The sequence below is a fragment of the Vicugna pacos genome, chromosome 26 (genome assembly GCF_048564905.1).
Source record: "Vicugna pacos chromosome 26, VicPac4, whole genome shotgun sequence".
Lineage (NCBI taxonomy): Eukaryota > Metazoa > Chordata > Mammalia > Artiodactyla > Camelidae > Vicugna > Vicugna pacos.
The window spans coordinates 16,645,641-16,667,157 of NC_133012.1; the positions used below are offsets into that span (position 1 = coordinate 16,645,641).

At 61.6% G+C, this 21,517-nt stretch overlaps 1 protein-coding gene across 1 annotated transcript in view; it reads right to left on the minus strand.

The window, feature by feature from the left end:
* LOC140689560 (uncharacterized) overlaps window positions 1-21,517 on the minus strand; it is an 81,961-nt gene that overhangs the window by 17,976 nt on the left and 42,468 nt on the right. Inside the window, exons 12-14 of the mRNA XM_072950601.1 lie at window positions 3,295-3,491; window positions 2,945-3,064; window positions 2,385-2,511 (exon numbers count right to left, since the gene is read on the minus strand). Of these exons, the coding sequence (XP_072806702.1) occupies window positions 2,385-2,511; window positions 2,945-3,064; window positions 3,295-3,491 (444 nt within the window). The remainder of the gene's footprint in view (window positions 1-2,384; window positions 2,512-2,944; window positions 3,065-3,294; window positions 3,492-21,517) is intronic.

Genomic DNA, 21,517 nt, shown 5'->3' on the forward strand with positions numbered 1-21,517 from the left:
CACTCCTCTGTCTGCACATTCCTTGGCCTACACACTCCTAGGCCTGCACACTCCAGGGCCTGCTGACTCCTGTGTCTGCACACTCTTGGGCCTGCACACTCCTGGACCTGTACAATCCTGGGCCTTCCCTGGTCTGGGTCTTCCCTGGCCTGGGCCTGCACACTACTGGGCCCGCACACTTCTGCAACTTCACACTCATCGGCCTGCACAGTCCACGACCTGCACAATATTGGGCCTGAACACAACTAGGCCTGTATCCTCCTGGATCTGCACACTCCTGGGCCTGCACACTCCTCTGTCTGCACACTCCTGGGCCTTCACACACCTGGGCCCGCACACTCCTGGGCCTGCGCATCCCAGAGCCTGCACACACCTGGGCCTCTACACTCCTGGGCCAGTACAGTCGTGTGCCTGTTCCGCCCCGTGTCTGCACACTCTTGGGACCGCACAGTCCTGGCTATGCACACTCCTTGGCCTGCAGACTCCTAGGCCTGTTCGACTTCTGTCTGCACACCTCTGGGCCTGCACACTACAGGGCCTGCACATACCTGGGCCTGCACGAACCTGGGCCTCTTCACTGCAGGTCCTGCCCTCTCCTAGGCCTGCACACTCCTGGAACTGCACACTCATGGGCCTGCCGTCTCCTGGGCCTGCACACCCCTGTCTCTGCACACTCCGGGGACTGCACACTCCTCGCTCTGTATACTCCTGGGCCTTTACACTCCTGGGCCTGCCGTGGCCTGGGCCTGCACGCTCCTGGGCCTGCACTCTCCTCTGTCTGCACACTCCTGGGCCTTCACACCCCTGGACCTGCACACTCCTGGGCCTGCGCATCCCAGAGCCTGCACACACTTTAGCCTCTACACTCCTGGGCCAGTACATTCGTGTGACTGCTCCGCCCCGTGTCTGCACACTCCTGGGACTGCACAGTCCTGGCTATGCACACTTCTTGGCCTGCAGACTCCTGGGGTTGTTCGACTTGTGTCTGCACACCTCTGGGCCTGCACACTCCAGGACCTGCAAATCCTGGGCCTGCACACAACTGGGCCTGCACACTACTGGGACTCCACACTCTCTGTCTGCACTCTCCTGGGCCTGCACACACCTGGGCCAGCACACTCCAGGGCCTGCTGACTCCTGTGTCTGCACACTCTTGGGCCTGCCTTCTCCTGGGCCCGCACAATCCCTCGTCTGCACACTCCTGGGCCGCACGCTCCTGGGCTTTTCCTCGCCTGGGCCTGCCCCCAGTTCGGCCCGCCCTCTCCTGGACCTGCACACTCTTGGGCCTGCACACTCCTCGGCCTGCCCTCTCCTGGGCCTGCACTCTCCTTGGCCTGCACACTCCTGGGCTTGCACACTCCTGGACCTGCACACTACTGGGCCTGCTGAATCCTGTGTCTGCCCACTCCTGCGTCTGCACACTCGTGTGCCTCCTCCCTCCTGTGCCTGAACACTCCTAGGCATGCACACACCTGGGCCTGCCCTCTCTTGGCCCTGCACTCTCCTTGGCCTGCACACTCCTGGCCTGTTCCCTCCTGCGCCTGAACACCCTTAGGCCTCCCCTACCTGGTTCTGCACACTCCTGGGTTGCACACTCCTGGGCCTGCTCCCACCTATGCCTGCACACTCCTAGGCCTGTTGCCACGTGTGCCGGCACACTCCTGGGACTGCACACTCCTGGGCCTGCCATGGCCTGGGCCTGCACCCTCCACTCTCTGCACACTCCTGGGACTGCTCAGGCCTGAGCCTGTACACTCCTGGGCCTGCACACTTCTGTCTCTGCACACTCTGGTGTCTGCACACTCCTGGACATGCACACTCCTGGGCCTGTACTCTCCTAGGCCTGCCCTGGCCTGGGCCTGCACCCTACTGAGCCTGCACACTCCTCTGTATGCACACTCCTGGGCCTGCACACTACTGGGCCTGCACACTCCTGGGCCTCCTCCCACCTATGCCTGCACACTCCTAGGCCTGTTCCCACCTGTGCCAGCAATCTCCTGGGCCTACACACTCCTGCACCTGCACAGTCCTGTGTCTGCATAACCCTGGGCAAGCACACTCTGGGCCTGCACACCCCTGGCCATGCCCTATCCCGGGCCAGCCCCCACTTCGCCCGACCCTCTCATGGACCTGCACACTCCAGGGTCTGCTCACATCTGTCCCTGCACACTCCTGGGCCGGCCCTCTCCAGTGTCTCCACACTCCTGGGCCCGCACACTCCTGGGCCTGCATACTCCTGGACCTGCCCTGTCCCTGGCACCAGCCTCCTTCACCCCAACGGTGCCACTCACACGGCTGTGGCGTCTAGCCAGGAGCCCCCAACCGAAACCCCTCCCGAGGGACCCCCTTGCCGGTCCCCAGGGAAGCAGCGGGGCTCCTCTTACCTGCGAGGCGGAGACGTAGTCCAGCTGCAGCCTGACGTCCAGCTGCCGGGCGTGCAGGGCCAGCGTGCATGAGGACAGCAGGATGGCCGTGATCGGCTGGAAGCTGCCCCCGGAGCCACTACCGCCCCTTGGGGAAGAGGAGGAGGAAAATCCACGTCAGTGCCAAGAACACAGGACCCGTCCACAGAGGGCCCCTCAGGTGTGACAACCCCAGAGGCGCCCGCAGCCGACCTGGGCTGAGAGCCACTTCTCTCGCGGAAGCTCAAGGACCTATGCTGAGCCTCCCTCTCCCTCCCTAAAGAGGGAAAACCCAGAGGTTTTCTAACTTTGCACTCACTGTCCATGTATCAGCCATGTCTAGTTTACCTCCCCAGCACGGCAGACCCCCTCCCTGCCTTCCCCACCCCCTGCAGGCGGCTCTCGGGGGCTGGGGGGGGCGCCCTTCCTCCCTGAGGCCAGCCCTGCTGGGGCAGCAGGTGTAATAGAAAAGACCAGATCTGACTGCCTATTAGATCTGTTCTTTTTCCTTTAACCCTCTGCTGTTTTCCAGGCTGTCTTACCAGCTCTGCACCTTTTGGAAATCAATGTTGCCTTCAGCCTGAAATTGACAGAAGAGCCTGTTCTCAAGGCTCTCAGCCTTCAGGATAAAACCTCTTTTGCTCTCCCATACACACAAGCAGCTGCAGAACAGAAAGTAACATTTGTTTTGTTAGAGGTTTTACAGGGGCCCCATGAGCTGACCCACAACTGCAAAAACAAAGAATTCCTGCACCAAGGACTTTGCACCAACCACCCACAACCCCTCTCCTTTTTAGCGTAAAAGGAGCCTGAATTCTCACTCGGAGAAGGTGGCTCTCCAGGACATTAGCCTGCCATCTTCTCGGTCAGCTGGCTTTCCAAATCAACTCACTATTCTTTACCCCGACACCGCGTCTCCCGATTTCTTGGCCTGTCGTGCGACTTGCGGAATGAGTGTGGACTTGGAAACACAGGGAAGGAAAGCCAAGTCAGGACTCTCACCCTCTGCCTCTGCTCAGAATACCACCAACGGGTTGCTGGGACAGTGGACGGAAAACTGAGGCTGCAACACGACCATGAGCACTGGGCCTGGGTGGGAGAGATGGCGGGTGCTGTCCGAAGCGCACCCGGCCTCCTTCCGAGTCACATCACACCCACGTCCCCAGACCCAGGGAGGCCTGGAGCCCCACACAGCAGAGCGCCTCCAAACCTGCAGATGCCCAGTGACCGGTCCACTGTGCACCCTCTGGCGCCCTCCTCCCCGCTCCTCCTCCTTCTGCCCCGCTGGCTCAGCCCTGGTCCCACCACATCCTCACCCAGGGCCAGCACTGCTGCAGGAACACCCTCGGCAGGCCGCCCAGCCTCACGCCCTCAGGTCCGCACACCTGGTTGGTGCAGCTCTGCCCCTTTCCAGCCCTCACCACCGACTCTCCAACCGCCTGCTCTCCCGCCCTCCGCCCCCAGTCCTACAGAGCGCCTCCTCTGGTCACGGCATCCTGCCCTCCAGGGTCGACAGGGCCTGCACAATCCTGGGCCTGCACACAACTGGGCCTGCACACTCCTGGACCTGCGCACTCCTGGACCTACGCACACCTGGGCCTGCAGGAACCTGGGCCTGTACACTCCCGGGCCCGTTCCGTATTGTATCTGCACACTTCTGGGCCTGCACGCTCCTGGACCTGCGCACACCTGGGCCTGCACGAACTTTGGCCTGTACACTCCTGTATCTGCTCACTCTTGTGACTGCATACTCCTGGGCCTGTACAACCCTGGGCCTTCTCTCTCCTGGGCCTGCCCCAGTTTGGCCGGCACTCTCCTGGAGCTGCACACTCCTGGGCCTGACCTATCGTACGCCTGCACAGTCCTGGATCTGCACACTTCTGGACCTGCTCCCTCCTGTGCCATCACCCTTCTGGGACTGCACACTTGTGCGCCTGCACACCCCTGTGCCTGACACACCTGGGCCTGCACGCTCCTCGGCCTGCACACTCCTCTTGTCTGCACACTCCTGGGCCTCACCTATCCTACGCCTGCACAGTCCTGGATCTGCACACTTCTGGGCCTGCTCCCTCCTGTGCCATCACACTTCTGGGACTGCACACTTGTGCGCCTGCACACTCCTGTGCCTGACACACCTGGGCCCGTACGCTCCTGGGCCTGTACACTCCTGGGCCAGCCCTGGCCTGGGCCTGAATACTAATGGGCCTGCACACTCCTGGGACTGTACCCTCCTGGGCCAGCACACTCCTCTGTCTGCACACTCCTGGGCCTGCACAACCCAGAGCCTGCACACACCTGGGCTGAACACTCCTGTGCCAGTACACTCGTGTGCCTGCTCCCTCCCGTGTCTGCACATTCCTGGGCCTGTACAGTCCTGGGTCTGCACACTCTTTGGCCTGCACACTCCTTGGCCTGTTCCGTATTGTGTCTGCACACTACTGGGTCGGCACACCCTAGAGCCTGCACACTCCTGGGCATGCCCTCTCCTGGGCCTGCACTCTCTTCGGCCTGAACACTCCTAAGCTTGCACACTCCTGGACTTGTACACTCCTGGGCCTGCCCTGGCCTGGGCCTGCACACTAATAGGCCTGACACTCCTGGGAATGCACACTCCTGGGCCTGCACACTCCTCTGTCTGCACACTCCTGGGCCTGCCCCATTTGGCCCTGCCCTCTCCTGTGACGGCCCTCACCTGTCCTGCACACACCTGGGCCTGAACACTACAGGCCCTGCACACATCTGGCCCTCTACACTCCTGGGCCTGCCTTCTACTGGGACCGAACCATCCCTCGTCTGCACACTCCTGGGCCTGCACGCTCCTGGGCCTTTCCGTGCCTGGGCCTGCCCCCAATTCGGCTGGCCCTCTCCTGGACCTGCACACTCTTCGGCCTGCACACTCCTGGGACTGCACTCTCCTTGGCCTGCACACTCTTGGGCCTTCTTCCTCCCGTGCCTGCACACTCATAGGCCTGTTCCAACCTGTGCCGGCACACCTCTGGGTCTGCACACTACTGTGATGCATACTCCTGGGCCTGCACACTCCTGGACTTGTACACTCCTGGGCCTGCCCACTAATGGGCCTGCACACTCCTGGAAATGTACCATCCTGGGCCTGCACACTCCTCTGTCTGCACACTCCTAGGCCTGCACACTCCTGGGCCTGCACATCCCAGAGCCTGCACACACCTGGGCCTCTACACTCCTGGGCCAGTACACTCGAGTACCTGCTCTACCCCGTGTTTGCACACCCCTGAGACTGCACAGTCCCAGGTCTGCACACTCTTTGGCCTGCACACTCCTAGGCCTGTTCCGTCTTGTGTCTGCAGACCTCTGGGGCTGCACACTCCAGGGCCTACACACACCTGGGCCTGCACGAATCTGGGCCTGTTCACTCCTGGGCCTGCACACTCCTGTCTCTGCACACTCCTGGCCTTGGATACTCCTGGGACAGTACACTCCTGGGACTGACCTGCCCTGGGCCTGCACTCTCCTGGCCCTGGACAAGCTTCTGTCTGCACACACCTGGGGCTGCACACTCCTGGGCCTGCACACTCCTGGGCCTGCCCTCTCCTGGGCCTACACACTCCTTGGCCTGCACACTCCTGGGCCTGCTCCCTCCTGTGCCGGCACACTCCTGGGCCTACTCCCACTTGTGCCTGCACACTCCTAGGCCTGTTCCCACCTGTGCCGGCACACTCCTGGGACTACACACTCCTATGTCTGCACACCCCTGGGCCTGCACACTCCTGGACCTGTACACTCTTGGGCCTGCACAATAATGGGCCTGCACACTCCTGGAAATGCACCCTCCTGGGCCTGCACACTCCTCTGTCTGCACACTACTAGGCCTGCACACTCCAGGGCCTGCTGACTTCTGTGTCTGCACACTCTTGGGCCTGCCTTCTCCTGGGCCCGCACAATCCCTCGTCTGCACACTCCTGGGCCTGTACGTTCCTGGGCCTTTCCTCGCCTGGGCCGCCCCCAATTAGACCCGCCCTCTCCTTGACCTGCACACTCCTGGGCCTGCACACTCCTGGGCCTGCACACTCCTGGGCATGCCCTCTCTTCGGCCTGTACACTCCTGGACCTGCACACTCCTGGACTTGTACACACCTGGGCCTGCCCTGGCCTGGGCCTGCACACTAATGGGCCTGAACACTCCTGTGCCTGCACACTCCTGGGCCTTTCCTTGCCTGCACCTGCCCCCAATTTGGCAGAACCCGGTCCCAGTATCCATCCAACCTGCAGGGGACTGTGTGGGAATCACACAAGGATGTGTGACCAGAAGGCAAAAAAAAAGCAGGGAGCCACTGTGGGGCAGCGCACCCTAGAGGCCTAGATGGGGCACTGGGCCTGAATCTGACATGACAGAACGACCTAGGAGGTCGCATGCCAGAATGGACGATATCAGAGTTGTGTTTAATTTCAACCCGCCGACAGGGAGCTGGGAAGCAGGCGGCAAGGAGGGTGACTTTCCCCAGATCCCAGGGCAGACCCCGGCCTGTGTGGGGTGTGCCCTGCTCCCCACAAGCCCTCTGTGGGGCCCTTCCTTTGCTGAGTCTGTGCATGAGCTCCCTGTGATGCCAGCCCGCAGAGGTGACAGGTGCAGTAGGTGTTTGTGGTTCTAGAGACATGATGGCTTTCCTAGGAAGCAGGGTCCTGAATGATCCCCACTGGGCCAATGGGGGATTGGGGAGACCCTGAGAAGCAGGTGGCTTGTCCAGGGTGACAGCACTGCTGGCGGGGGAGCCGGGTCTGAACCCAGCTGTGTCGTCAGAGCTGTGACCCTGGCTGCATCCAGGCCTCCCCAGGGCAATAGGAGGGGCCGAGTTGGTGTCACTGGGTGGACATGGCATGGGGTGGGAAGTGAGCCATCAGCAGCCCAGAGAGGCCCTTGGGGAGCTTTGTGTAAGGAGGAAGCTTGGGGAAGGGGACCCCAGGAAGTGACCTCACTTCCCTGGCAACAGAGCCCAACAGAACTTGGGACCCAGGTCACCAGGCACCCGCTGTGTAGAGAAGGACACTTCTCAACTGACTTGGCTGGTGAACTCAGCTCAGCTCAGACATGTTTTGTTGCATCCCAAGATCCCGAGGTCGCGGCCCCCGGAAAGCCCGCAGCAACGGCCTTTGCCAACAGTGCCGACAGTGGGTCGGGTCTCACCCCAGGCGCCTCTGGCCTTTTGGCCAGAGGGACCCAAAGGTAACACAGGGAGGCCCAGGGCAGGCCCGCCCAGGCCGGGTCACCACTCAGACCCCACCCGGGTGGCCCCACGGCCCCTTCCTGACCGGTGGCGGTGGGGCAGTCATGTTGGGGGGGGGTCCTGCCTCAAGCAAGAGCAGGCTGAGGAAGGGTCAGAGGCCTGGGGGGCCGATCACGTCCCCAGCCTGGGTCCAAGTGGGCTGGCTGGGATGTGGAGAACCGGGGCAGGGCCCTGCTGCCCGAGGTGGCGCCCATGCCCTAGGGTGTGTCTCTTGCCTCCCGGGTGACTGAGATGACCAAGGTCCCAGTCTGATCTGGCAGCAGAGGGTCGAGTGGGGCAGAAGCAGGAGTGGTCCTGGCCGGGCAGGGCTCTGAGACCTCCGGACCGGGCCGGCTGCCGGTCACTGTCATTGCAGAGCCAGACACCGCAGGATCCGGGGAACCAGGACACTCATGCCACCTCTCCAAGTGAGGGGCTGGTGTGCCACACTGTGGAAGGCCAGCACAGGCTCCAGAAGAGTCTGGGTATGAAGGGCTCCCCACCACCACGGCCTCCTGCCCAGACATCGCCCAGGTCTCTCCCCAGGATCTTGCCCAGGGCTGAGGGGCAGCTCAGCACCCCCGGCTCTGACCTGGAGCACCGTGCCCACCTCCTGGGGATTCAGGTAGAGGACCAGGAGCCCCCCGAAGCAGAGCCCAAAGGTGAGAAGGGCGGGGCCGGTGTGGGTGTGTAGGTGAGGGAGGGCGGAGGGCTGGGCCACACAGGGAGGCATCCCCAAAGTCTGTAGTTGGGACCAGAGCAAAGACTGGCCTCAGACCACCTGTCTGGAAGAATTCAGTCACAGAACAAGTGCCTGTGGGCACTTGCTCAGTGGGAGCTGCCTGCAAAGCTCTGGGAAGATTTCTGTCCTTGAAAAGGCACGTGGAAAGGGAGGCATGTGGGTACCTTTTTCCAGGTTGTGCCTGAGCAGAACCACTAGACTTAAAGCTCTCTCCACGTCCAACAGTTACAGGTCCAGAGCAGGCAGAGGCAGGGGAAGACGCCAGAAAACAAAAACAGGACCACCAGGGTCCAGCACGAGACCGCGAACACCCTCCAGCTGCTCCTGCTGAACATGAAGATCCTGCTGCTCCAGCTGCATATGAAGAGCCTGCCGCTCCTGCTGATCTTGCCACTCCCGAAGAGCCTGCAGCTCCTACTGATCTTGCCGCTCCTGAACAGCCTGCAGCTCCTGAAGAGCCCGCCGCTCCTGAAGCGCCTGCCATTCCTGCTGATCTAGCTGCTCCTGAAGAGCCTGCTGCTCCTGCTCATCTAGCCGCTCCTGAACAGCCTGCAGCTCCTGAAAAGCCTGCAGCTCCTGAAGAGCCTGCCGCTCCTGCTGATCTTGCCACTCCTGAAGAGCCTGCTGCTCCTGCTGCTCTAGCCGCTCCTGAAGAGCCCGCCACTCCTGAAGAACCTGCCGCTCCTGCTGATCTAGCCGCTCCTGAAGAGCCCGCCATTCCTGCTGATCAAGCCGCTCCTGAAGAGCCTGCCGCTTCTGCTGATCTAGCCGCTCCTGAAGAGCCTGCCGCTCCTGAAGAGCCCGCCGATCCTGAAGAGCCTGCTGTTCCTGCTGATCTAGCCGCTCCTGAAGCGCCTGCCATTCCTGCTGATCTAGCCACTCCTGAAGAGCCCGCTGCTCCTGCTAATCTAGCCGCTCCTGAACAGCCTGCAGCTCCTGAAGAGCCTGCCGCTCCTGCTGATCTTGCCACTCCTGAAGAGCCTGCCGCTCCTGCTGCTCTAGCCGCTCCTGAAGAGCCCGCCACTCCTGAAGAACCTGCCGCTCCTGCTGATCTAGCCGCTCCTGAAGAGCCTGCCGCTCCTGCTGATCTTGCCACTCCTGAAGAGCCTGCAGCTCCTACTGATCTTGCCGCTCCTGAAGAGCCCGCTACTCCTGAAGAGCCCGCCGCTCCTGCTGATCTTGCCACTCCTGAAGAGCCTGCAGCTCCTACTGATCTTGCCGCTCCTGAACAGCCTGCAGCTACTGAAGAGCCCGACGCTCCTGAAGAACCTGCCGCTCCTGCAGATCTAGCCGCTCCTGAAGAGCCCGCCATTCCTGCTGATCTAGCCGCTCCTGAAGCGCCTGCCGCTCCTGCTGATCTAGCCACTCCAGAAGAGCCCGCTGCTCCTGATCATCTAGCCGCTCCAGAACAGCCTGCAGCTCTTGAAAAGCCTGCAGCTCCTGAAGAGCCTGCCGCTCCTGCTGCTCTAGCCGCTCCTGAAGAGCCCGCTGCTCCTGCTGATCTAGCCGCTCCTGAAGAGCCCGCCGCTCCTGAAGAGCCCGCCGGTCCTGCTGATCTAGCCGCTCCTGAAGAGCCTGAAGCTCCTGAAGAGCCTGCCGCTCCTGCTGATCTTGCCACCCCTGAAGAGCCTGCAGCTCCTGCTGATCTTGCCGCTCCTGAAGAGCCCGCCGCTCCTGAAGAACCTGCCGTTCCTGCTGATCTAGCCGCTCCTGAAGAGCCTGCCGCTCCTGCTGATCTTGCTGCTCCTGAAAAGCCTGCAGATCCTGCACCTGCACCTGCGCCGCTGGGCAGTGGAGAACCATTTCGGGCATCATCACCCCTTAGGGCTGAGCCCCCTCTGCCCCCTCCTACACCTTCTCCAAAATCCCAACATGTATCCCCTCCCCTACCCGAAGTTGACTTCCCTACCCCTGAATTTGCTTTTGTTTTCTTCTTCTTTAGTTTAGTTTATTTGTTTTACATCATTTATGGCATTCTATAATTTTCCATTTCCCACTTCCTTTAATAAAATACAGATTTTTTCCCTTTTAAACTGCATTTCAGGAACATTAAGTGCATTCCCATGCTGTCCGACCATCACTACCATGTAGTTTTATGCTATTTATGCCCGTGAAGTACATCCCACCACGGCCTCAAACCCCTCATCTGAGGACGGACTGATGCCTGAAATGGTGGGAGATGACAGGTGTGGGCACGTTGCTGGGATCAGAGTTGATCCCAGGGAACCCACTGTATTGATGGGCAGCAGGTTCAGTGTCCAGGTGCTCTGTTCCGGGGAGGGCGGCTAGAGATGTGCAGAGTCCCCTCCCAGCGGTCCCCGTGCCTGTGTTGGGAACTGACCATCAAGGGGGGCCTGGTGAATGAACCGGACGCTAGAAAGGGACACCCCTAACTCCCCCAATTTGGAAGGCGGGGCTCCTTCTCCCTGCTGAGTGATGTGGCAACTGAGAATATCACACCCCCCACGCCCTAGCAGAAACTTCTCCTCTCACAGAGCCCACCCTCCCATGGGTCCCACTTTCCCCTGAACCCAGAGGCAGAGCCCCTCTGCCAGACAAGGGATGGGTAGGAGGGGTGGCTGCAACCTTACGGGAGTGGGCGTGCACCGTGCTTGACCCCTGAGCTCCCAGCTGTGCAGCAGAGGCCCAGGGAGGACTTGCCAGGGAGGGCCGCAGGGCAGGGGCAGGGCTGAGTTCTGCATGAATCCTGACTATGCGGGGGCCGAGGGACCTGGTTTTGAGCCACGTCCTGGGTCTGGGCACGATGCCTTGTGATCCCACAAGGGAGACCTCTCTGCTCTCATTGTTCAGATGGGAAGACTTGAGCCTGCCCACCTGAAGCGACGCCCTGCTTCCCCAATTGGGGAGGAGGCTGAGTTGGACTGGGCCCCACAATCTTCAAGGAAGATTGCTCTCCCCAAGGTTGGCTCTCTGGGTATAAACCTGGGCAAGGGAGTCCTGACTACCCCCTGCGCCTGCTCTGTGCTGGTAACCTCAGTACACAGAAGCCTTGAGTCTCAGTCCACCCAGGAACCAAACGTTCACCCGCCTACAGCAGAGACAACTGAGGCTCAAAGAGGAAGGTCTGCCCTGGAGATGGTGTGGAGGCCCAAGTCTCAGAAGACAGGTGAAGCCAGGGTCTCAAGGATACTGCACAAACAGGACTTCACTCTGAACTGGGAATGTTGTGGAAAGACCCTGGGGGCCAGGGTGGAGGAGATGGGAAGCAGACCAGAGCCCGGGGGAAGGCAGGGAGCCCCAGGAATGCCTCCATGCCCTCGGCACAGGGCAGGGGAGCAGCTCTGAAGATATGACAGCCGAGGCTGCCCAGGGGGCCTTCATCACTACCACTTTGCTCGGATGACCTCAACAGCCCCATGACCACACCCATTTGACAGATGCAGACAGACACCAAGTTAGCCACCAGGCTGACAAGGAGAGGAGCTGGGATCAAATCCAGGATCAGATTCCAAGTGCTCCGCTCGCTGGCCCCAGACTAAGCCTGCCTGCCAAAACCGACCCCAGGGCCTCCCGCCTGGCACTCTATATATACCTCAGTGGGCTCCCCTGCTGAGCCATCCCATCCCATCCCATCACACTGAGACAAAAGCACAGAGGCCTGGGGTCCAGGAGACAGGACTGGTAGCAGGGCCAGGGTGGGCACGTTCTGCCCATCCCCCTTTGCTGCCCCAGCCCAGGTGTCAAGTGGAAGCCTGACTGACGTGGAAACTGGCAGTGGGTGGGAGAGACAGGATGCCCCTTAGTTTCCCTGGCAACTGCTGCAGAACTGAGTCTTTCAGGATAAATTCAAGTTAGGCCTCAGCTGCTGAAACACCCATTATTTCAAGGCTGGTTACCTTGGTGACCCAGGTGGTGAGGACGTGGTGGGAGGAGGGGGTGGAGAGGCCAGGCAGGGGGCCACCGGCTCAGAGGACAGGCTGACCCTCAGACCTAGACATGACCCTGGTCACACACTGAGCCTTGAATTTCATCACAGACTGACCTCGGGTCCTGACACAGGGTGCCTGGCCCTTATCACAGACGAGCCCTGTTCCTGGTCCCAGACCGCCACCTGAGCTTGGCCGCGCAACCACCACGGAGGGACACTCAGCGAGTGGTGACTGCTACTTCTGTTATCATTGCTGTGCCGTTAACGTGCGTCCCACTCACAGCTGACACCTAACGAATGTCATTCAGACTAGCGTAACCGCAATGGGGGACTGTTCGCAAGGACTCCTGGGGCCCACAGTGCTCGGCAGAGGCTCGCAGGACCCCCTCTGCTGGGTGGCCACAGGGCTCCTGGGCTGGGTGGGCTGTGAGGGGGCAGCAGAGGAGTGGGCAAGGCTGGGGGGTGGGCTGCCCCTCCAGGCCCAGAAGGAAGCAGCCATTCTCCCCCGGCTCAACGCCCCCTCTGTCTGGAAGCCTCACTTTCATCTCATTACCTGATAAACTGAGCAAATGAACGGCAGCCAGGCAGCCTTGGCCACCCAGGAGACAGGGCACACGGTCAGGGGGCTCCCAGCCTCCTTCCCACCCTGGCGCCCCAGCCTGCAGGCTATGGCCTCTCTGGCCCACGGGGCCTCAGTCGGCCGGGATGAGGGCCCTGGGAGAGGCCCGCATCCTGCTAGGCCTTCCTGCTTCCTGGGCAGAGCTCTCCCCAGCCCAGCAGGTGAGGCAGCAGAGGCAGTGGGTCCGCCCCTGTCCATTCCTGCCCTGTCCTCGCCCACCAGGCCGGTTCCCCAGGCATCCAGGCCGTACTCCACGACCTGTGAAGTTAGGGCGTGTCCTGGGGCATGGAGTTCCTCCTCAGCCCAGTACATGGATGTGCAAATGAGGACCACAGGGGACAGGACAGCTCTCTGAATTCCCCCACCCAGTCCCCAGTCCCCTCCACCCTAGCCCCCATGGGTCCTGACTTGGGCCATCTGTCCAGAGGCAGGCAAACGCAGAGAAGACTACCATGAGAGGGAGAGGGATACAGAGCTAAGAGGCCAGGAGAGCAGGAGAGCAGCTGCAGAGGTGCAGCCAGGCAGGGACAGAGGTGGAGGACAGGGGACAGTTGCTCAGGCCCAACAAACACTTCCCACTTGAGCCTGCACATTCCTGGGCCTGCACACTGCTGGGCCTGCACAAACCTGGGCCTGCACGAACCTGGGACTCTTGACAGCCGTGCCTGCCCTCTCCTAGGCATTCACACTCCTGGAACTGCACACTCATTGGCCTGCACCCACCTGGAGCTGCACAATCATGAGCCTGCACATACTTGGGCCTGCACCCTGCTGGGCCTGCACATTTCTGGGCCTGCCTTCTCCTGGGCCCGCACAATCCCTCATCTGCACACTCCTGGGCCTGGACATTCCTGGGCCTGCAGAGTACTGGGCCTGTATACCCCTGGGCCTGCACACTCCTGTCTCTGCACACTCCGGGTTCTGCACACTCCTCGGTCTGTATACTCCTGGGCCTGTACACACCTGGGCCTGCACACTCCTCTGTCTGCACACTCCTGGGCCAGCACACCCATGGAACTGCACACTCTGGTGTCTTCACACTCCTGGGCCTGCACGCTCCTGGGCCTTTCCTCACCTGGGCCTGCCCCCAGTTCGGCCCGCCCTCTCCTGGACCTGCACACTCTTGGGCCTGCACACTCCTGGGCCTGCACACTCCTGTCTCTGCACACTCCGGGGTCTGCACACTCCTCGGTCTGTATACTCCTGGGCCTGTACACTCATGGGCCTGCCGTGGCCTTGGCCTGCACGCTCCTGGTCCTGCACACACCTCTGTCTGCACACTCCTGGGCCTGCATACCCCTGCATCTTCACACTCCTGGGCCTGCACAACCCAGAGCCTGCACAGATCTAGGCCTCTACACACCTGGGCCAGTACACACGTGTGCTTGCTCCCCCCCGTGTCTGCAAACTCCTGGGACTGCACATTCCTGGGTCTGCACACACCTTGGCCTGCACACTCATGGGCCTGTTCCGTCTTGTGTCTGCATACCTCTGGGCCTGCACACTCCAGGGCCTGCACACACCTGGGCCTGCACGAACCTGGGCCTCTTGACTCCTGGGCCTGCCCTTTCCTAGGCCTGCCCACTCCTGTGCCTACACATACCTGGGCCTGCACACTCCTGGACCTGTACACTCCTGGGCGTGCCCTGGCATGGGCCTGCACACAAATGGGCCTGCACTCTCCAGGGACTGCACCCTCCTGGGCCTGCACACTCCTCTGTCTGCACACTCCTGGGCCTGCCCCAAATTGCCCTGCCCTCTCCTGTGACGGCCCTCACAAGTCCTGCACACTCCTAGGCCTGCACACTCGTGTACCTCCTCCCTCCTGTGCCTGCACACTCCTGGCCATGTACACTCATGGGCCTGCCCTCTGCATGGCGTGCACGGTCCTAGGACTCCCCATTCCTGCGCCTGGACACCCTTGGGCCTGCCCTCTCCTGGGCCTGCACACTCTGGGGCCTGCCCTCACCTGGTTCTGCACACTACTGGGACTGTACACCCCTGGACCTGTACACTGCTGTGCCTTCCCTGGTCTGGGCCTTCCCTGGCCTGGGCCTGAAAACTACTGGGCCTGAAAACTGCTGGAACTGCACACTCATTGGCCTGCAAACTCCAGGACCTGCACAACCTTGGGCTTGAACACACCTGGGCCTGTATACTCCTGGGCCTGCACACTCCTGTCTCTGCACACTGTGGTGTTTGCACACGCCTGGGCCTGCACGAACGTGGGCCTGTACACTCCTGGGCCTGCACACACCTGAGTCTGCACACTCCGGGGTCTGCACACTCCTCGGTCTGTATACTCCTGGGTTGTACACTCCTGGGCCTGACCTGGCCTGGGCCTGCACGCTCCTGGGCCTGCACACTCCTCTGTCTGCACACTTCTGGGCATGCACAACCCTAGACCCTATACTCCTGGGCCTGCGCATCCCAGAGCCTGAACACACCTGGGCCTCTATACTCCTGGGCCACTACTCTCATGTGCCTGCTCCGCCCCGTGTCTACACACTCCTGGCACTGCACAGTCCTGGACCTGCACACTCCTGGGCCTGCCCTGGCCTGGGCCTGCACACTAATGGGCCTACACACACCTAGGAATGCACCCTCCTGGGCCTGCACACTCCTCTGTCTGCACACTCGTGGGCCTTCCCTGGTCTGGGCCTTCCCTGGCCTGGGCCTGCAAACTACTGGGCCTGCAAACTCCTGGAACTGCACACTCATTGGCCTGCACACTCCAGGACCTGCACAATCTTGGGCTTGAACACACCTAGGCCTGTATACTCCTGGACCTGCACACTCCTGTGTTGCACACTCTGGTGTTTGCACACGCCTGGGCCTGCACGAACTTTGGCCTGTACACACCTGGGCCTGCACACTCCTGTATCTGCTCACTTCTGAGACTGCATACACCTGGGCCTGCAAACTCCTGGGCCTGTACACTCCTGGGCCTGAACACTCCTGGACCTGTACACTCCTGGGCATGCCCTGGCCTGGGCCTGCACACTAATGGTGCTACACCCACCTAGGAATGCACACTCATGGGCCTGCACACTCCTGGGCCTGCCGACTCCTGAGCCTGCATTCTCCTGGTCCTTTCCTCGCCTGGGCCACCACCTATTAGGCCCGCCCTCTCTTTGACGTGCACACGCTTGGGCCTGCTCACTCCTCTGTCTGCACACCCCTGCGCCTTGACACCCCTGGACCTGCACACTCCGGGGCCTGCGCATCCCATGGCCTGCACACACCTGGGCCTCTACACTCCTGGGCCAGTACAGTCATGTGCCTGTTCCGCCCCGTGTCTGCACACTCTTGGGACCGCACAGTCCTGGCTATGCACACTCCTTGGCCTGCAGACTCCTAGGCCTGTTCGACTTCTGTCTGCACACCTCTGGGCCTGCACACTACAGGGCCTGCACATACCTGGGCCTGCACGAACCTGGGCCTCTTCACTGCTGGTCCTGCCCTCTCCTAGGCCTGCACACTCCTGGAACTGTACACTCATGGGCCTGCACACTCCTGGACCTGAACAATCTTGAGCCTGCACAATCCTGGGCCTGTACGCTCCTGGGCCTGCACACTCCTGTGCCTGCCCTCTCTTGGCCCTGCACTCTCCTTGGCCTGCACACTCCTGGCCTGTTCCCTCCTGTGCCGGCACACTCCTGGGACTGCACACTCCTGGGCCTGCCCTGGCCTGGGCCTGCACCCTCCTCTGTCTGCACACTCCTGGGACTGCACAGCCCTGAGCCTGTACACTCCTGGACCTGCACACTTCTGTCTCTGCACACTCTGGTGTCTGCACACTCCTGGACATGCACACTCCTGGGCCTGTACACTCCTAGGCCTGCCTTATCCTGGCCCTGGACACTCTTCTGTCTGCACACTCCTGGGGCTGCACACTCTTGGGCCTGCACACTCCTGGACCTGTACAATCCTGGGCCTTCCCTGGTCTGGGTCTTCCCTGGCCTGGTCCTGCACACTAATGGGCCTGAACACTCCTGGTCCTGTACACACCTCGGCCTGCACCCTACTGGTCCTGCACACTCCTCTGTTTGCACACACATGGAACTGCACACCCCTTGGCCTGCACACTCCCAGACCTGCACAATCTTGAGCCTGCACAATCCTGGGCCTGTACACTCCTGGGCCTACACACCCCCAGGCCTGCACACTGCTGGGCCTGCACACTCCTGAGCCTCCCTTCTCCTGGGCCTGCACAATCCCTCATCTGCACACTCCTAGGCCTGCACACCCTTGGGCCTGCACACTCCTGGGCCTGCACACTCCTGTCTCTGCACACTCCGGGGACTGCACAGTCCTCGGTCTGTATACTCCTGGGCCTGTACACTCCTGGGCCTGCCGTGGCCTGGGCCTGCACACTCCTCAGCCTGCACACTCCTCTGTCTGCACACTCCTGGGCCTGCACACACCTGGGCAGGCACACTCCAGGGCCCTCTGACACCTGTGCCTGCACACTCTTGGGCCTGTCTTCTCCTGGGCCCGCATGAACCTGGGCCTCTTCACTGCTGGTCCTGCCCTCTCCTAAGCCTGCACACTCCTGGAACTGCACACTCATGGGCCTGCAGACTCCTGGACCTGCACAATCTTGAGCCTGCACCATCCTGGGCCTGTACGCTCCTGGGCCTGCACACTCCTGTGCCTGCCCTCTCTTGGCCCTGCACTCTCCTGTGCCTGCACACTCCTGGGCCTGCTCCCACCTATGCCTGCACCCTCCTAGGCCTGTTCCCACGTGTGCCGGCACACTCCTGGGACTGCACACTCCTGGGCCTGCACACTCCTGTGCCTGCCCTCTCTTGGCCCTGCACTCTCCTTGGCCTGCACACTCCTGGCCTGTTCCCTCCTGTGCCTGCACACTCCTGGGCCTGCTCCCACCTATGCCTGCACACTCCTAGGCCTGTTCCCACGTGTGCCGGCACACTCCTGGGACTGCACACTCCTGGGCCTGCCCTGGCCTGGGCCTGCACCCTCCTCTGTCTGCACACTCCTGGGACTGCACAGCCCTGAGCCTGTACACTCCTGGACCTGCACACTTCTGTCTCTGCACACTCTGGTGTCTGCACACTCCTGGGCCTGTACACTCCTAGGCCTGCCCTATCCTGGCCCTGGACACTCTTCTGTCTGCACACTCCTGGGGCTGCACACTCCTGGGCCTGCACACCCCTGGGCATGCCCTCTCCTGGGCCTGCAAACTCCTGGGCCTGCACACTCCTCTGTCTGCACACTCCGGGGCCTTCCCTCTCCTGGGCCTGCCCCCAGTTCGGCCGGCACTCTCCTGGAGCTGCACACTCCTGGGCCTGACCTATCGTACGCCTGCACAGTCCTGGATCTGCACACTTCTGGACCTGCTCCCTCCTGTGCCATCACCCTTCTGGAACTGCACATTGGGCGCCTGCACACTCCTGTGCCTGACACACCTGGGCCTGCACGCTCCTCGGCCTGCACACTCCTCTTGTCTGCACACTCCTCTTGTCTGCACACTCCTGGGCCTGTTCCGTCTTGTGTCTTCACACCTCTCGGCCTGCGCACTCCAGGGCCTGAACACACCTGGGCCTGCACGAACCTGGGCCTGTTCACTCCTGGGCCTGCCCTCTCCTTGGCCGGCACGAACCTGGGCCTAAACACCCCTGGGCCTGCCCTGGCCTGGGCCTGCACACTAATGGGGCTGCACACACCTAGGAATGCACCCACCTGGGCCTACACACTCTTCTGTCTGTACACTCCTGGGCCTGCACACTCCTGGGCATGCACACTCCTCTGTCTGCACACTCCTCGGCCTACACACTCCTAGGCCTGCACACTCCTGGGCCTGCTGACCCCTGTGTCTGCACACTCTTGGGCCTGCACACACCTGGACCTGTACCATCCTGGGCCTTCCCTGGACTGGGTCTTCCCTGGCCTGGGCCTGCACACTACTGGGCCCGCACACTTCTGCAACTGCACACTCATCGGCCTGCAAAGGCACGACCTGCACAATATTGGGCCTGAACACACATAGGCCTTTATCCTCCTGGATCTGCACACTCCTGGGCCTGCACACTGCTGGACCTGCACAGCACTGGGCCTAAACACACCTGGGCCTGCACACTCCTTCTCTGCACACTCCTATCTCTGCACACTCTGGTGTCTACACACTCCAGGGCCTGCACGAACCTAGGCCTGCTCCCTCCTGTGCCTGCATACTCCTGGGCCTGCTCCCACCTGTGCCTGCACACTCCTAGCCCTGTTCCCACCTGTGCTGGCACATTCCTGGGACTGCACACTTCTGTGCCTGCACACTTTTGGGCCTGCACACCCCTGGGCCTGCACACTCCTGGACCTGTACACTCCTGGGCCTTCCCTGGTCTGGGCATTCCCTGGCCTGGGCCTGCAAACTCCTGGGCCTATACACTCCTGGGCCTGCACACTCCTGTACCTGTACACACCTGGGCCTGCCCTGGCCTGGGACTGCACACTAATGGGGCTGCACACACCTAGGAATGCACCCCCCTGGGCCTGCACACTCCTCTGTCTGCACACTCCTGGGCCTGCATAACCCTGGATCTGCACACTCCTGGGCCTGCGCATCCCAGAGCATGCACAGATCTGGGCCTCTACACACCTGGGCCAGTACACACGTGTGCTTGCTCCCCCCCGTGTCTGCAAACTCCTGGGACTGCACATTCCTGGGTCTGCAACACCTTGGCTTGCACACTCATGGGCCTGTTCCGTCTTGTGTCTGCATACCTGTGGGCCTGCACACCCCAGGGCCTGCACACACCTGGGCCTGCACGAACGTGGGCCTCTTGAATCCTGGGCCTGCCCTTTCCTAGGCCTGCCCACACCTGTGCCTACACATTCCTGGGCCTGCACACTCCTGGACCTGTACACTCCTGGGCGTACCCTGGCATGCGCCTGCACACTAATGGGCCTGCACTCTCCAGGGACTGCACCCTCCTGGGCCTGCACACTCCTCTGTCTGCACACTCCTGGGCCTGCCCCAAATTGCCCTGCCCTCTCCTGTGACGGCCCTCACAAGTCCTGCACACTCCTAGGCCTGCACACTCGTGTACCTCCTCCCTCCTGTGCCTGCACACTCCTGGCCATGTACACTCATGGGCCTGCCCTCTGCATGGCGTGCACGGTCCTAGGACTCCCCATTCCTGCGCCTAGACACCCTAGGGCCTGCCCTCTCCTGGGCCTGCACACTCTGGGGCCTGCCCTCACCTGGTTCTGCACACTACTGGGACTGTACACCCCTGGACCTGTACACTGCTGTGCCTTCCCTGGTCTGAGTCTTCCCTGGCCTGGGCCTGAAAACTACTGGGCCTGAAAACTGCTGGAACTGCACACTCATTGGCCTGTAAACTCCAGGACCTGCACAACCTTGGGCTTGAACACACCTGGGCCTGTATACTCCTGGGCCTGCACACTCCTGTCTCTGCCCACTGTGGTGTTAGCACACGCCTGGGCCTGCAAGAACGTGGGCCTGTACACTCCTGGGCCTGCACACACCTGACTTTGCACACTCCGGGGTCTGCACACTCCTCGGTCTGTATACTCCTGGGTTGTACACTCCTGGGCCTGACCTGGCCTGGGCCTGCACGCTCCTGGGCCTGCACACTCCTCTGTCTGCACACTTCTGGGCATGCACAACCCTAGACCCTACACTCCTGGGCCTGCGCATCCCAGAGCCTGAACACACCTGGGCCTCTATACTCCTGGGCCACTACTCTCATGTGCCTGCTCCGCCCCGTGTCTACACACTCCTGGCACTGCACAGTCCTGGACCTGCACACTCCTGGGCCTGCCCTGGCCTGGGCCTGAACACTAATGGGCCTACACACACCTAGGAATGCACCCTCCTGGGCCTGCACACTCCTCTGTCTGCACACTCGTGGGCCTTCCCTGGTCTGGGCCTTCCCTGGCCTGGGCCTGCAAACTACTGGGCCTGCAAACTCCTGGAACTGCACACTCATTGGCCTGCACACTCCAGGACCTGCACAATCTTGGGCTTGAACACACCTAGGCCTGTATACTCCTGGACCTGCACACTCCTGTCTCTGCACACTCTGGAGTTTGCACACGCCTGGGCCTGCACGAACCTGGGCCTGTACACACCTGGGCCTGCACACTCCTTTATCTGCTCACTCCTGAGACTGCATACACCTGGGCCTGCACATTCCTGTATCTGCTCTCTCCTGAGACTGCATACTCCTGGGCCTGCAAACTCCTGGGCATGTACAATCCTGGGCCTGCACACTCCTGGACCTGTACACTCCTGGGCCTGCCCTGGCCTGGGCCTGCACACTAATGGGGCTGCACACACCTAGGGATGCACCCTCCTGGGCCTACACACTCCTCTGTGTGCACACTCCTGAGCCTGCACACCCCTGGGCCTGCACACTCCTCTGTCTGCACATTCCTCGGCCTACACACTCCTAGGCCTGCACACTCCAGGGCCTGCTGACTCCTGTGTCTGCACACTCTTGGGCCTGCACACTCCTGGACCTGTACAATCCTGGGCCTTCCCTGGTCTGGGTCTTCCCTGGCCTGGGCCTGCACACTACTGGGCCCGCACACTTCTGCAACTTCACACTCATCGGCCTGCACAGTCCACGACCTGCACAA